The sequence below is a fragment of the Saccopteryx bilineata genome, chromosome 2, assembly GCF_036850765.1.
Source record: "Saccopteryx bilineata isolate mSacBil1 chromosome 2, mSacBil1_pri_phased_curated, whole genome shotgun sequence".
Lineage (NCBI taxonomy): Eukaryota > Metazoa > Chordata > Mammalia > Chiroptera > Emballonuridae > Saccopteryx > Saccopteryx bilineata.
Window position 1 is genome coordinate 11,032,758 of NC_089491.1, and position 16,835 is coordinate 11,049,592.

General features: G+C 56.1%; 1 protein-coding gene across 4 annotated transcripts in view; it reads right to left on the bottom strand.

The window, feature by feature from the left end:
- Window positions 1–16,835, bottom strand: part of NEK6 (NIMA related kinase 6) — a 75,977-nt gene that overhangs the window by 36,862 nt on the left and 22,280 nt on the right. For 3 of the 4 annotated variants that reach the window (XM_066256251.1, XM_066256252.1, XM_066256253.1), the window contains one exon: window positions 1,922–2,040. In XM_066256251.1, coding sequence (XP_066112348.1) covers window positions 1,922–2,011 — 90 coding nt within the window. In that variant the 5' untranslated portion in view covers window positions 2,012–2,040. Of the gene's footprint in view, window positions 1–1,921; window positions 2,041–6,743; window positions 6,764–16,835 lie in introns of those variants that run through there. The other variant, XM_066256250.1, reaches the window with a different exon arrangement.

A 16,835-nucleotide genomic window follows, 5' to 3' on the forward strand; every position in this document is an offset into this window, starting at 1 on the left:
CTTAACTATGCCATTACCACTCCCACATGTGTGAGGGGAAGCCTCGGACGCTGCCGCGTCGCCGCAGCCCGCCGCGTCCTCTCCTTGTTCGTGAAATAATTACGGGGCTCTCTCCTCTGCCAAATGAGGCTGTAATTAACCCTAATTGCTCGAAATGCAACTGGCTAATTCTGGGAGATTAATCAAGAGGGACTGGATTGTTAGGGAATGACTTAATATGACAAATTGCTACATTACCCGAGGAGGCCCTGCTGCCCCCAGCCATCACTGAGATGTCCTGGTGGAGTCCGGACCAGCGGTATTCATGGGCTGCCCAGTGTTCTGGGATCTGCCTCCCCCAATTCCATCTAGGAAATGGGCCCTTGCATCTCAGCCAGTAACAAATGGAGAAAAAGAACAGCACCGACGATGCCTTTGGACGCTGGTGACCCTGTGCGCGTGCGCACTACACGCACAGTCTCCTAGAGCGTATGTCGCCTCTGCGTGACGTCACAGAGGCGCGCCTTCCCCGGGGCGAGGCAGCCCGCACGAGGCAGCACGGCTGAGGGCGCAGGGGAGCACAGGGGCAGGAGCAGGGTTTCAGACCCACCTGCCTCCTTGGCCAGCCTCTGTGCAGTGTGTTACCTGTATAACTGTGCGTGGCAACCCTGCCCAAACAGGTCGAACACCAATCCACCTGAAGCCCTCCAACAGGAACTAGGCAGAAGTTGTGACAAGTCTTCCACGGCTCAGGGAAGTGGCTGTCTCTGAGTCCCGTTCCCCCATCCCCGATTTAAGGCTCACAGCCCTGGGACAAAAGCCAACCCTGAACAGTTACTTTTTATCACTCCCGACTGCTCACAGGACACCACAGCATCTGGTCCTGGCTGCTCTGCCCAAGCTCGCTGTCCCCTCCCGGGCTTTGCTGGCCACCTCCTCGAGGAAGCCTCCCTGGCTTTGGATCAGGGCCCTTCTCTGGCTCCTGAGTTTCTCCTGCATTCTTTCCTGTCTCTCTCTCGCGCGTGAGACCCCGTGCTCGCTCAGAGCACACGTGGGTCTGCGTCCCACATGGTCACGTCCTGGGCATGCGCACTACACGTGTCCACACCGCGTTAACTCAGTAGCACAAAGGGCTCCTTGGCTCCTGGCGCGGGTGCTGAGACCGGCAAAGCTCCACTCCAGAGAGTTCTGTCTAGGAAGGGACCAGGAACCAGGCCCGGGTGGGATGTGATCACGGCTGTGACCCAGCACCCGTGTGCAGGTGTGCAGGCAGCACAGAGGAGGGGATGGGGTGGAGCAGGAAGGCTCCCCAGAAGAAGTAGCATCTGGACTAAGGTTCGGAAGAGGAATTGAGGAGGGCACTCCAGGCCCAGGAAAAGGTTTGGGGTATGCGAGCAGCTCAGAACCCCAAAAGCTGCTGTCCGAAAAGCTGCAGAATTCTGTCCGGCTCTCCGACGTCTACACAGAGGGAGAGGCAGGCGGAGGGAAAGTAGTGTCCCTACGCTCTGCTGGTTCTGGATGAAGCGGCCAGAACATACTTCTGACCAGAAGGGAGGCCGACTTCGGCCTAAGGAAGTTGTCTCTGACCCCAAGCTCACCCTGCCCATTCCCCTGCGCCCTCCCTTCTCCTCGGGGCCTCCATAACTCCCTCTCTGTCCATCTTTCTCAGCAGTGCTGGAGCCCTCGGAGATAAACCCATTCTGTTCACATGGAAACACTCAGGCGGACCGGGGCCTGGGATCCCACCCAGAGTCCAGCAGAGAGGGTCGCCGAATGAAATGGAGGCCGGACCAGGTCAGGCAGTGAGCTCTGCTCCCGTTCCTGGAGGCCCGCGAGAAGAGGTTCTGGCCCAGAGCTGCCCCGTCGGCTGGGACGAAGCAGCTTCAGGGACCTCTGTTCCTGGGAGTCTCGAAGGCACTGCGGGTAGAGGAAGAGGGCTTACCTGTGGGTCAGGAGGGTGCGCAGGTCCCGGGGTGTGGCAGAGGTTGTTCGGGCTCCCTCCGTGGGGCATGTGGCTGGGCTGTCCTGCCATCCTGCATGCCAGCCTCACAAGGGCACAGGCTGCAAAAGAAAACGAGGGCTTTCTTTGATACTCACCTGCTCACTCTCTCCTCCTGACCGCCCTTGGGTGGAGGAAGTGCTTTCACCTGCCCCGTTTCACAGGTGTGTGGGTTGAGGGGCAGAGCAGTTAAGTACTTTGCCTGTGGTGACCCAGGGCTAGGAGTGAACACCCTGCATGACACACATTCCCTCCATTATGCTGTCCTGACTGCATTGTTAGGATTATCCCCATTGGACAGAAGGGGAAACTGAGGCTTTGTGCAGGGAAAACTCTCAAGGTGGGCCCAGCCAGTGAGAGAGGCATCAGATTCAACCCCAACTGTGGTAGACTCCAAAGCCCTGTTCTTTCCACATCACTGTCCTCCACGCCTCTTGGTGGGGAGTTTTACACCCCTGCCCCTCGTCACCACCCCCACATCAACCCAGGCTGGCAGACTGGGTGGTCAGGAGGGGGAGACCTTGAGTCAGACTGCAAGCAACAGCTGCAGGAAGGACCCCGCATCTCCATCCTCGCTGGGCCCTGGGCACCAAGCACTGGAAGGCCAGGGCGCAGGTCCCGCTCACAGTCCTGCATGAGCCTCTGGGCACAAGGGAGCAATCCCCTCAACCCCCAGGGCTTGGCTGCCACATCAATGGTCCCTGGAGAGTCAGAATGCTAGTCACCAGTTGCCATAGTAACCACAGCAGCTGTGCCCAGGCCTGAGCTAAAGGCCGTCACTCCCAATACCACTTCTACTCCTGGTGTTGCAGGCAGCCTCTGCCGGCCCTCCAGCAGACAAGCACACAGAAGAAGCCATATGCCCGCAAGGAGGAAACCACCCAGCCACGTGACCCTCCCAGATGCAAGGGGAACCGCCTCCCCTTGGGAGGACAGGCCATCATTCACCCACGAGCATTTCTGCAGCACCCCCTGTGTCCAGGGCCACTCTCCCCGTGTCCTCAGGCAGGCCAGCTCCTCCCTTCTACACCTGCCATCTGCGTCCGGGGGTAAAACTGCTCTCCAGCATGCAAAGTAGATGGCAGAAAGCAAGGCCACATAGAGCAGATGGCACGGAGCCCCAGCGAGGACCGTTCCCCCAAGCGTGGCCCAGTCTGGTCCAGCCCGCGTGGTCTCCTGTCTCTGAAGTTGCCCGAACTCAACCTGCTCTGACCCCCTCCCCACTACTGCAACCAGAATTTTACGTGGTTCATCCTGGTGTATACAGATAAACGTAGATCTTTTGCTGTCTTTTTGTCCTCTTATCTCAAATCAGTGTCACGCCGAGGGCACTATGGCACTGTGCCTGTCCTTCCGGAGCCTGTGTCCCCCTGCCTCTCCCTGGACCGCTGGGCCTCCAGCGCCCACCCCCACCCCCACCAGGCTCTCCTCCTCCACATGGGCTACTGAGGCGGCTTCCTGAGATGCAGATGGAGCTGCAGCCCCTCAGCATCTGCCCGCCATCTGCGCCTGAGCGCCCGCAGTGGAGCTCACCCCCCAGGTGACATGGTGAGGACCTGGGTATGAAAGCCCCAGGATAAACAGATAAACACGGCAGCTTCGCGAGGCAGCGCTGTTACTCAGGGGGAAATGTGTGTGACAATAAACCCGATACAGAGGGAACAGAATGTAAAATGCGCATGAATTTTAAGATAAAACCAGAGACTTCTGCAGGCTCTGCAGCTGCTTTGGGCTGCACCCCCAGACCCCTCAGGGTGACATGTTCACCATCCTCTGCCCTTAGGGGGACCTCTGGGAAAGGTAGGAGAACTGTCTTCAGCAGGAAGGTTCTGTCTTTATCTCAGAAGGCACTGGTGTGACCTGCACACCTGCTCACAGATGTCATGGGGACCAGAAATGAAGGTGATGTCCTGGCTTCCCGTTCCCCTGTCCCACCTCACACAGCTGCTTGTGGCCAGCCAGCCTGGGTCTGTATCTTGACCCTGTCACTCCTCAGCTGGGACCTTGGGCAAATCAGAAACCTAGGGGGTATTTGCAAAGATCATTCCCCACGCCCCATGTGATACTCCCACATCTGAGCTCAGAGGCAGGGGGTGGTATGCACACCCTCAGCAGCTTCTCAGGGGCTCGCCCTGCTCATCACACAGGACCCCCACCCCGGCCTTCTTAGAAATAACAGTAATGATAAAGGGACAACTGTGTGCACTATGCTAGGCCCCGCTCCCTACACTTCAGCTCTGTTAGTCCATCTCATTTTACCAATTCCATGGAATAGGGTTCCTTTTTACAGATGAGAAAACTGAGGCACAAGGAGGCTAAAAGATTTGCCCAGGAACACAATCACAGGTAGACGAACATTCAAACCCACAACAGCATCTTTGCCCAGAGCCTCCACGGTGCGTTCCTCACAGCCCTTCCCAACATCATCTTCCCTTCCAGCGGCTCCCCGCCGAACAGGCCCCCTCCACTCAAGAATGGGAGCTGGGCTGAGTGGGTCACAGGGGTCATTTCCCCCACTGAGGCCCCATGGTCCTTGTCCTCTGGGATGGCACCAAACTGATGTAATTCTGCTGTCCACATACCTTTCCTGTCAAACCCCTGGGCGTTGGTAAATTACTCTTCCTAAGAGCTAGTCTGTCCAGAACCTAACGGAAGGCACTGAGCCATACTCCCTAGGGAGACATGTTGCAGAAAAGCAGCAGCCAAGGAGGACCCTGAAAGTCACAGTCCCCCACCACCACCCAGGAGCCAGAGACGGCCACCACAAAGGGCAATGAAGGCTCTCTGAGACTCCAGTGGGCCAGGTCTTTCGGCTGCTGGTAGACCCATCTTACGGATGAGAAATCAGGCTCAGGGGAAGATTTGAATCCAGCTCTCACTGACTCCCAAGCCCCCCACCCCCAGGTCCTAAAGTCTCCAGGGGTGTTGTATTTCAGAGATTTCTCATTCTCTTTGTCTTTACTTCAACAGAAACCTCAGAAATTTCCTGCCAGAAACTGCTTCTTAGGGAGCCCAGACACAGAGCCCCAGACAAAGGGACATGGAGGAAGGGCAGGGACAGCAGAGCGAGGACCCACATGCAGCACATGCCGGCACCTCAGGGTAACACTAGGAGCTGCCTGGCCCCGCTGCTCCTGCCAAGCTGCAGAACAATGAGGAACAAGCTGCCAAGCCCAACTCAGGGGCCAAAATCCATGGAATGTGAGACCCAGAGCCGCAGGCCACACTGAGTGCCACCTCAAACAGGGTCTTTCTTTGCAGGGAGCGAGGGCCCAGCATTGCCAAGGTGCTGTGGGCACGCAGTGTGGCTTCCCAGCCTGAGTTCCTGATGTGTGCATGTCTGCCAGCCTCCCAGGGACTAGATGAGTAGGAGCCCAGATGTTAAAACCTAGGGTCTATGTGGGATAGGCAGCCTTTAACCATGCAGTGTCTGTTTCCACATCTGGAAAATGAGGCTGATAGTAAGATCTATCTCTTAGGGTGACTGACAGGATTAAACATGTTACAGATGCAAACTCCTAAGAACAGAACTTAGCACAGGTGAGGGCCCTCCAAGGCTTCAGCTGCTCCCCCTGGGCAATGGAGGGGTGACAGACATGGGAACTGGGGCTCAGAGAGGGGCAGGGACTTGCCCAGGGTCAGAGCTCGTGGAAGACAAAGCTGTGGCTGTTGGACCCCAGATATGCTCTGTCTACTGCACTGCATGGCTTGTGTGGGCCAACAGGAGCATATAAACATCTTCTTCATCACTTACGGGAACGGTGGCTACCTTTGCAAAGCCCACTGACATGCTCCTCCCTGCCCTGGCCTTTGACAAGACTCTTACTACTGTAGGGTGTGACCCTAGGGGGACACGGGTTTAATCCGGGCACTCCACAGGGGGATCAGCTCCGGTAGGCAACTCACAGCCTGGCTACTGGCGGTGCCAAGGTCGGACCAACTTCAGCATCGACCAACATCCATAGCAAGCACCCATAAACCGAGTGGCTTGACACCTTCCAAGAAACCCAAGAAGCTATCACCCCCATTTTGCAGTTGCAAAAACCGAGTCTCTTAAAGAGTCACGGCTGCTATTATCTACCTTATGCAGAGGAGGAAACGAAAGTTCAGACCAGTTAAGTGAGGGGCCCATGGCCACACAGCAGGCAAGAGGAGGAACAAACACTCGAAACCAAGTCTGTCTGACTCCCCTCGCCCATACTGCCTTGAAAGAGTGAATGAATGAATGAAGGAATGAATGTATGCATGAGTGAATGAATGAATTCTGGCCTAGAGGTGGAGCTCTGGCTGCTGTGGCCTCCCTCCTCTTCTGCTCTTGGGATCAGCAGCCGTTACCCATTCATCACTTGACAGGAAACAGCCAGATCTCAAGCCAGAGTCATGGGGCCTGGGAGCCGTAAGGGACAAGCCACAGATGGTGTCTGTTTTCCTGACGGGTCCTGTGTCCTCTCAGCGCTCCACCCCCAAAACCATACTTGCTGAACAGATTCTTGGGATCCACACCAGCAGGAGCCTGGCTTCTCTGACACGGGACCACAAGCAGCCCCGAAAGAACGGGCAGCCCCTGCAGAGGTCCCTAACGCCCCCCTCAGGGCTACGGCCCTCCCACGTGGGCCTGCGGAACCTGCAGGCCAGCAGCTGAGGGGCTACGCAGTGCCCACCTGAACAAGGGGGCCTTTCTTCCCGCTCAGCTCGCCTCTGCTCACCCGTCACCCACCCCTCCTCCTCTCTCCAGAGAGCCAGACCCCGACCACCAAAGACTCACCTGCTCCAAACGGGAGATTTGCCTGCCCTTTCCGGGTCCCCATTTCAGCAGCAGGGCCGCATCTCTGTCTGCCCAGGGATTCGCAGGAACCCAGGGTGCTCCGCCCCAGGTCTCGCCCTCCCTCGCTGTCCACAGCTGGTCTTCATCCCCTCCTGCTAATTCTTGTCCAGAGGCCCTGCCCTGGGCTAGCCTGGCTCCTTCTCAGCGGGCCCCTGCAGTCACCTCCTGCCCGATGACTCAACTTCCAGGCCACCCATGGGAAGGTCTCTCCTACAATACACAAATCCCAACTCACTGACCCCACCCCAAACACCCCAGGAAAGGCCCATATGACTAAGCAAGGCATTGCACGTTCTGCTCAGCTGGTTCGGGCCTGCTTTCCTGCCTGCCCCCCAACCACAGGTCCTGCACCCAACCACACAGCCCCCCGACCCTCCCAGGTCTTTCCACACACCAGCCTCTGCCTGGAACCTATGACCTCTCCCTGGGGAATGTCTACTCATGGGTCATGACCAGGTCTTGGGTCCCACTCAGGCTCGGCACTTCTTGCAGGGTCTCGGGAAAGTCCTGCTCCCTCCCAGAGCCTCGATTCCCTCACCCATAAAGAAGAAACAGCGGGACCTGCAAGGTGGGCACACAGAGGCTGTCAGCCAGCCAGTACCAGGGTCCCCACCCACCTCCCCCTCTGATGGCATCCACACGTGCATCTCCCCCACAGTCCAGCTCTTTGGGCACAAACTGCTCACTTTGCCACCCTCTCTTCCTCCTCTGCTGGCCCTTCAAGGGGAGCACTGGCCCTAGCAATCATCTCTACACCACCGGGGCCTGGCACAGACCGGGCACTCAGTGGGAGCTGATTGAATAAACTTCTGACCAGCCAGTGGGGAGGGCTCTTCCCACCCTCCTGAAGCCCCAAGCAAGAATCACCTGCCTCCACAGCAGGGGCAGGGTCGCAGGGTCGCTGAGGTCTCCCACCAGGCAGGCGTCCCCAGGCCGTTCAGAACACACCCCTTCACACTGCTGGGCTTCCCAGAGCCTTCCTAACAGCCAGGAGGCTCCTGATCACCTTTCATTTCCTCCTTCCGGGTAATAAACCCAATTCTTGAAGGAAAAAATGCAGTAGCTGTAGACATCTCTTAGAAGGGAGTGGTGAGGCGTTTGGGTTCTGTCTGGGAGGCCTCTGGCTCTGGGGCCCAGTGAAGGCAGGCCTCACTGCACCCCTCTGAGGGGGAGATCTGCTGAGCACGTCCTCCATGCCAGCGAGTTACGTGCAGCACCTCAGCACATTCTCACCACCACGTCTGTGATGCCCCATTTCGAGGATGAGGAAACTGAGGTGCAGAGAAGTCACGTGACTTGCCAAGCTTGTGCAGCTAGTAAAAGGCATGTCCTGCACCTGAACCCAGCTCTGACTTCTACAAAGTCTGGGTTTCAATCTTATTTGTCTGGAATGCCCCTTTAAGACCACCATAGAGCTGGGGGAAGTTGGTATCTTACTCTGCTAGGAGCACTGCACCCCTTAATAGGCCGGCCATACCATAAGGATCGCTGCTCTCCAGAGAAATGAACTTGCTCTCTCCTCAAGACCCCGGCAGGCTCTGCTTTCCCTGCCTAGAATAATTGTCTCCTGGCAAACCTGGCTTTGCCTTCACAGCCCAACCTGGACACCTCCTCCAGGCAGCCTTTCTGGACTCCCCCAGATAGTTTCACTCCTGGCTCTACATCCCTGGTCCCTGTGCTGTCACTGCCTGCTCACATGCTTTTCCTCTCCCTCAGTGGAGTTGTCCTCGAGGGCAGAGGGAGGACCAGGTAAATGGCTGCTGACCAGGAACAGAAACACCAGGAGTGAGGAGGCAGAAGCCAGGGAAGCAGCCGCCAGGGGCCTGGGGGGCTTCAGTGTTTGTAAAAGTGCTTGCCCTGGGTCCCAGAATAGCATCCCTAATCCCACCCAGTCACCTCTACCCAGGGAACGTTCTTAAACTCCTGGCCTCCCCTAATTTTCTCTCTTGCCCCCGTTTTAAGGTTTGAAGGACAGCTGTACCTGGTGGGAGAAAGTTCTGTGAACTCACTGCTCAGACATCAGGAAGGGGCCCAGGCAACCAAACCCCACCCCAGAGAGACAAGAATTGCTTTTTCTGCTTCCCTTGTAACCTCAGTATTTCGGGCAAAGCCCAGGATCAATGTGAAACCCACCCACCACCCAACCTGAGTGGTGGCAAAGGTTTCATGCCAGGCCGATGGCACCAGCCTTCTGGCAGCCCCCAACTGGGGGTGGTCAAGTGGCATTGGTGGCAGAGGTGCAGCCGGGTAGGATGCTCTGCGAGTCCAGACTCCACAGGTCTCTCAGGCCTTCCTACCTGCTGCTTGCTGGGCACACCCTCCAGGGCAAAGGCAGTAGCCCCCGGTGGCAGGAAAGAGTGAAAGGGTCTCTCCAGCAAGAGGCAGGGCAAAGGCAGGTACCTTGCAAAGTGGCTCTTGAGAAGCTCGGGGAAGGTCCGCTCGGCCTGGGGTTGAGGGTGGGTTCTCGGTCCTGGGGCCTCGGGGAACGTGGGTGGCCTCTCCGTGCCGGGGCGGGTGAAGGAAGAGGGGCGGCCCTGACTCTGGAGGGGACTTCCCCTGCCGGAGACTGCATCCCCAGTCACTGCCAAAAGGAAACCCCCACCCTGCGCTGCTCCAAAAATAACTCCGGCTGCCACCTCTGTGGTGAACAGAGCTTGTCGTAGCGGCCAGGGAGTCCGATGCCCACCAGGGACTGGCATCTGATGGCAGCAGCCGCTGGGCAGTCCTGGAGGGAGTGGCACACGCCTCAAGCCAGTAGGCCTGGGACGCCATCAGTCCACTCTGGGACCCCCCAATCCTGCTGACCCATTTTACCCACCAGGAAACTGAGGCCCAGCGATGGCAGAACCTGGTTGATACCCCGACGCACACCCACACTGCAGGGCAGAGGGATTCGCCCTCCAGGCCTCAACCCCTCCGCCCTAACCGGAGCCCAGAACAGACAGAACAGCCCCAGATGAACCCAGCCTGCGCTCTGGGAGGAACAGAGGCCTTTCCCTTAACCCATCCCCAAGTACCCCCACAGGGGCCCAGCAGATGCTAAAAAGCATGCAAGTTCTTGCTATCCCTCTAAAAGCTTAACCATTCCTAGTATATCTGTCTGAACTGAGCCAAAAATATTTATCCGGGAGATGGTAGGCAGTGGTCCTGGATTTAAGTCCTGGATCTGCCACATCCCTGCTGTGTGTATCCTAATGTCCTTGTGGGTAAAACAGGGACAAGAATGGTACACACCGCCTCAGGCTGCTGGAGGGTCCCTGACATTACATGAACCCAAAGTGCTCAGCACCGGGCTGGCACATATTAGACACCCAATCAATGGAGTTACTGTTTGACCATTATTACATCCTAATGGGGGCCCATGCTCTCCAAAACAAGGTGTGGATCTAGGAATGGAGGGTTCAGAGTGTTTCTCCCTTCCTTTTTGTTCTTTTTTAAATTTACTATTATTTTTATTGACTTGAGAAAGAGAGCAAGGGACAGAGAGAAACAATTTGTTGTTCCGCTTACTTATGCACTCATTGATTGATTCTTGTATGTGCCCTGACTGGGGATTGAACCTACAACCTTGGCATGTCGGGATGATGCTCTAACCAACTGAGTGACCTGGCCAGAACCCGCCTTCCCTCCCTTCCACATGTCCTATGCAGGGCCTGTGCTGACAACTGGTGACTCCGAGATGGCATCTAGCTCCTACAGGGTCTGCAGGAGAGAACCCCGGAACACAGGGACAAATACCAACAAGCCAGAAAAGAGCACGAAAAGTGCCCCCAGGCGGACTGTGGACTCTGACCGCTGGCCAGGCAAAGTCACGGACAGCTTCTCACACAGGTGCAGTCTGAGATGGCCTAGAGGGACGGGCAGTTTCGGACAGAGTGGCGGGGAATTCTGGCAGAGGACACAAGGACACAGCTGGATCAAAGGCGTGGAGGCTGCCGAACCTGCAGGCGTTTGGGAGGAAGTCAGGGAAAGCTCCAGGCCAGCCCAGCCCTCCAGCTCCCAAAAGAGCTCGTGGCCAGCCCCTGCCGCTTCTTCCTTCAGAACAGGAGCCCCCTATACCCTGAGCAAACCACCCCCTCACACCCCATCTGCAGCTCAGCCCCTGGGATGAGCACAGGCATATGGCAGCTGAGGCCCCGGAGGACATACAGAGCCAGATCCTGGCACCAGGGCTCGGCCACCTGCCAGCACACCTTCCCCTCCAGCCAGGCCCAACTGTCGGGCAGATGCCAGGTGCCAGCTCCATGGGTGGTCGAGGCTGGGCCCCGGCTAGCTGTCCACAGGCCTGCAGGTGGACCCACACCGAGGCCCTGGTGCATGTGGCAGGCCTCAGGGACTGTCCTCTATGACCCAGCTATACGGGCAGCACCAGCGGCAACTCACAGAGGAAACGCCAGATGGGCCCCTGAGTGGGGCACTTTCTGCCTAACCTGTCTTTCTTTTGCTTCCAGCCTCCTGTCTGCTGGAGGGGAATTCCCTCCATGGCAGAAGCACGCACTCTGGCCCAGGATGGGGCACAGCACCCAAAGGAAACTCAGATGCAAAGCCAAGTGAGCCAGCCCCGTGGAACCTTCCTCTTCCTCCTGGGCCGGAGGAAGCCCGAACCGTCCAGCAGTCTAACCCGGCTCTGATCAACTCCGTGCCCCACATGCGCACACATGGGATGTCAGTCACTCTCTGCCTGTCCACCTGACATCCTGTATCTCATTGTGCTCACTTCTGGGAGAAAACCAGGTGAGCTGGGTTTGGAGTTGCTATGGGGACACTCTCCCTGGCCCTGGGAGGCTTTTGGGGCCCTTCAGCACCCTGTATACTGTCCTCCCCACTCACAACAAACCACAGTAGTATAGGGACATGGCTCAGATGCCTCCTGGGCTCCCAGACACACAGCGATGGAGGCGGGGGAAGGGACCAGACACATAGCACCCCCTAAGTGCTGGGTGCTGGACCAGATCCTTTAGGAGTGTTGACAGCTTGTGTGTCCATAAGGTGACCCTGCAATGCAGACAATGCATCCATTTGACAAATCTGGAAACTGAGGCTCTGAGGTCATGTGAGTTTCCAGAGGAGGCCCAGGAGGAGAGAGGCAGAGCCTGGCTGGAAATGCAGGCCTGAGTCCTAACTCACTTGGAAACACCTCTGCAGTGTAGACTGGGCTCCTGTCCTCATGAAGGAACCAAATGGGGTGGTTGTGGCGGGGGCAACATCAAAGTGTTTAACTAGGTTGCAGAATCAGAGAAGGGGCCATTGATCCCAACATGGGTCAATCAAAGGGCTACCAGGAGGTGGTGGCATTTGATCTGGGACCAGAGGGCCAGGAAGTGAGGAGACAGAGGCAGCCCAGCACAGCTCTGAAGTCTGAGAGCCCCAAGTTTGAATCCTAAGCTGCCTCTGTCCAGCCATGTGAGCTCCAGCCTGGCCCATGGTCATCTTTTTGCCGATTCTTCCTCTGTAAACAAGGGGCCATGTAGGACTGACCTCATGAGGTTTTGAGGACTGAGGACATGCGGGCAGAACGCCAGTCCAGGACCATCAGGACCTATGTCGACACAAGAGCTCAATAAAGGTGGCTGCTGCTACTATTACGATTACCATCATCATTATAAAAAAACCAGTGCTCATCAAACAGCAATATCCTTGTGACAAATGTTTCTGGCAACCCGCTCGGCAAACCAATTGTCACAGTAAGTCTGGTCTTCATTCTCCAGGGGACCCTGGTCTTGTGGCCAACCAGGCCCTTGGACCTGTGGACCTGGCAGGAGGAGTCCATGCCCTCTGAGGACCGTGCCCCCCTTGGGGAAGGAGGGGACAGGCCGCTCCGACTCCTGCTGCATTTTCCCAGAAGCTGGGAAGTGATGGCAAAGCAGTTCACAAAGTTATCAGGACGACGAACCTGAGCCGTCTTCCCCTTCCCCCATCGTCTCAATAAAATAAATCTCAGCTCGCGGCTGGCGAGAGACCCTATATATTTACATGACGATCGTGCCTCATGATCACAGGGCCCGTGTTTCTGGCAGGCAGCGTGTGGCAGGGATGACAGTGGTCCTAGGAGACCCACTATTTTCCGGCGACTTTTATTGTCCATTATATCCCAGCGTTTACAGGGCTCTGCTCTGGGTCTGGCAGGAATATCGTACACGGCGGGGCTGGCAGACCTTAATATTCCAGTCGAGGGGTTGTAGATCTGCCTTCGGGTCCCATTCATCCCTCCCAAGTCTTTGTGTGGCACCGAGAGACCCCAGAGAACATCCGGGGCTCCTCGTGCGAGAGGACTGGTTGCCCTGAAATCAGGCCCAATAGGAATATTTGCACCGTGGAAATTGGCAAATGCTAAAATTGGAGCTTGGTGCAAATCCTGGGCCCTCCCCCGCCCCTCTGCTCAAGAATTACTTGTTAAACACATACCGACATACCCCGGGGACCCTACTGAGGTGTTAAGTGTGTGGAGGCCAGGAACCCTCCTCTAGGGGACCATCTGAGTACCTGGAAGGACACAGGACTTAAGAGTAAGAGGTGAAACCTGACTTCCTCAACCGCTCACTGTGTGGCCTTAGGGAAGTTATTGTCTTTTTGAGCCTCAGCTTTCTTATCTGTAAAATGGGAACATACCAGAGGTGCTGCGGTTATTGTGTGGTTACAGGACCTTATAGAAAGTTCCCTGGGTGATGCTTGGTATGTAGCAGGTGCTTAATAAATGACAGTGACCGTCATTCATTCATTTGACATTCACTGAACCCCTACTTGGTACCAGACACTGTCTGCGTGACAGGGATACAGAAATGCCTCCAGGGATGACAAATATCAAATTCTTCACATCTGAGCAGTTCTTAGTTCTTGATTGCCTGCAGAGAGGGTTTTTTGTTTTGTTTTTTTTACTTACACCATCTTATGAAGCCTCACGACAATTTTGAGGTGGGCAGACCAGGAAATACGCCCATTTTTGAGATGAGGAAACGGGGCTCAGGATTGGGTATGACTTGCCCAAGGACCCTGCCAAGGGGTAGCAGGCTCACCATGGCACCCACCTCTGAATTCCCAGGCCCAGCCAGGCTGGCCCCATGATGGTGCCAGGCTGACCCAAAAGTGACCCCTGCACATAGTGGACAAAAGGGCCCAAGGGCAAAGAGACCCCTGGTCTAGGATCCTGAGTTTTCGCTTTGGCTCCCTGGCCTCCTTGCTCCAGCTCTTCCCCCTTCCTGGGCCTTGGTTTCCCGTCAAAAGGCTGAGAGGGGCCCTGGCCGGATGGCACAGTGGTAGGGCATCGGGCCAGCATGTGGAAGTCCCAGGTTCAATTCCTGGCCAAGGCACACAGGAGAAGCACCCATCTGCTTCTCCACCCCTCCCCCTCTCCTTCCTCTCTGTCTCTCTCTTCCCCTCCCGCAGCCGAGGCTCCATTGGAGCAAAGTTGGCCTGGGCACTGAGGACGGCTCCATGGCCTCTGCCTCAGGCGCTAGAATGGCTCCGATTGCAGAGGAGCAATGCACCAAATGGGCAGAGCATCGCCCCCTGGTGGGCACGCCGGGTGGATCCTGGGTGGGCACATGCGGGAGTCTGTCTGTCTGCTCCCGCCCCCCCCCCCCGCTTCTACCTTCGGAAAAATACAACAACAACAAAAAAGGCTGAGAGGACTGCACTCAGAAAGCTGTTGGCCCTGGGTGGGGGGGCCGAGGGTCCAGGCTGCCCGGCTAGGCCAAGTGTCCCTCTGTCCCCCACAGCCAGGGAGGACTCCGGCATCTCAACATCTACTGTGCCCCAGCAGGACTCCAGGTGAGCCAGGGCCTCCTGGGCAGGACAGAAGAAGGGAATGAGCTGGGGGCGGGCTCCGACCCACCTACCTGAGCTGGCCCTCTCACCCTGCTGGCCGAGCTCATCCACAGACGAGGAGACTGAGGTTCAGAGAGGTGGATTCAACAGCCTGTGAGCTGGGCTTCACACCTAGGATGGCAGCCTCCAGACCTCATGGCTGGGGCTCCCAACAGAGATCAGAAAGCCACCAAGCCCCTCAGTTCTGACACCTGAGGACTTGTAGATGGGACTCTTCTGGCCACGCCAGCCTCAGTCCAGAGGGGTTGAAAAGTGTTCAGCTAAAACAGGAGAGCGAGAAAAGCGCAGACAACTCCGATGACTCAATAACCTTTGAAACTAGGAGGTAGGCGGAAGTGGGCAGCATTTCTGGTGGGTTTCACCTCACTTCCTAGAAGGATGAGTCACCAGCTTTTGTTGAGTCAGCAGTCACCCAGCAGTCAACATGGACTTGTGTTCAGGGTGGCACCTCTCCGTTCACTTGTCCTCGCAGCCATGACAGGCTGGCAGGTGGGGGCCACACATCTGTCAACGGGGGAGACCTTTTCATTTCACAGATGGGGACAAGGCCCAGAAAGACAGGAGGGTGGTTTAGGGGGACACACAGCAGGGACCTAAGCCTTCAAAGGTTAACGTGTCTATTTTGGGAAATAGGAAAGAAGAGACCATCCAGAGCAGGGGGCGTCAACCTTTTTATACCTACCGCCCACTTCTGTATCTCTGTCAGTAGTAATATTTTCTAACCGCCCACCGGTTCCACAGTAATGGTGATTTATAAAGTAGGGAAGTAATTTTATAAAACTTAAAAAGCAGAATTACAGCAAGTTAAAACATATAATAATAATTACTTAGAAAGTAAGTATTTAATGCCGGATTTTCACTAAGATTGGCAGAATAAATCTTTATAAAACAACTTACTATAGTTAAACCTATCTTTTTATTTATACTTTGGTTGCTCCGCTACCACCCACCATGAAAGCTGGAACGCCCACTAGTGGGTAGTAGGGACCAGGTTGACTACCACTGCTCTAGAGCTTTAAAAGAAAAAAAAGGGGGGAGGGAGAAAAAAACAACTAACAGCTGAATAGAATTGCAACAAGGACCCCAGCCAGCCCAGAGAGGTTTCCGAAATTCTGTGCAGTCTGAATTCTTGCCAGCTGAAGGGTCACGGGATTTCCTTTGCAAAAGGCAGCGTTGAAGAAGTCTGCCTGAGGAGAAGGGGAGGAGGGAAATGCCCACGAGACTGGAAGTCATGAGTTTCAGCCTGGCTGCCTCCAATGACTTTCTGGGTGACTGCGGAGGAGTCCTTTGCCCTCTCTAGGCCTCAATTTACCCTTTTTATTTATTTCCTACACATCAAGCCTTACTCTAATGCACTTAAGTGATTTGAACCTACTTTCCCCTCAGCACATTATTATCCCCATTTTGCAGAAGGGGAAAACTGAGGCGTTGAAAGGTCAGGCACGCTGTCCAGTACAGGTGGAGGAATTGGGAGCTGAAGCTAGGTAGTGTGGCTCCAGACTGCGAGCCACAAGGACCCCCAGCCGGCGGCAGGCTGGTCCCGAGTCCCGAGTGTCCTCCCTGCTCTTGGGGGCTTTGCTGCTGTGGCTGGAAGCCAGCAGGCCTGTTTCTGGGAACACAGAACCATCCACCTCAACTCTGGCTGCCGCTCCGAGCCGCTGCCTTTTCTGTGGACCGATTTCTTTGGTTTGCTCGCAGCCTTTATAACCACAGCCCAGGAGACCCTGGGGAAGACTCCCAGGTCACGGCAGCCATCGACCCACCTCTGAGCCGTGCTGGGCGCCGCGAGTCCGAGCAGGAATGGACGGCCCCACTCTGATGTCCACTTTGGAGTTCTAACTCAGGTCTGCCCCTGGGACCACAGGAGGGAGACTGCCATTCAGGCATCCAAGAAAGAGAGAGAAAAAGCATCTATTCAGAGCCAGACGGGGTCTGCTCTGTGGAAACGATGCTTCCAAAAGGAGACATGCAGCCCAGCTGTGCAAGAGAATCCCGAAAAGCCTGACCGGAAACGTCCACGTGGAAGGCTCAAAGGCTTGGGTGGTCACCAAGCCTAGAAAATATGCCTGGATGCTCAACCGTGACATTCCTGAGGGGATAAGGTTCTGACCCAAAACCTAGGCTTGTCTTCCAAAGCAAAATTCTTCAGACAACAGACATTTTTTGGCTCCGACGCACAGACTGCTGATATCTGCCTCACTCCGATCT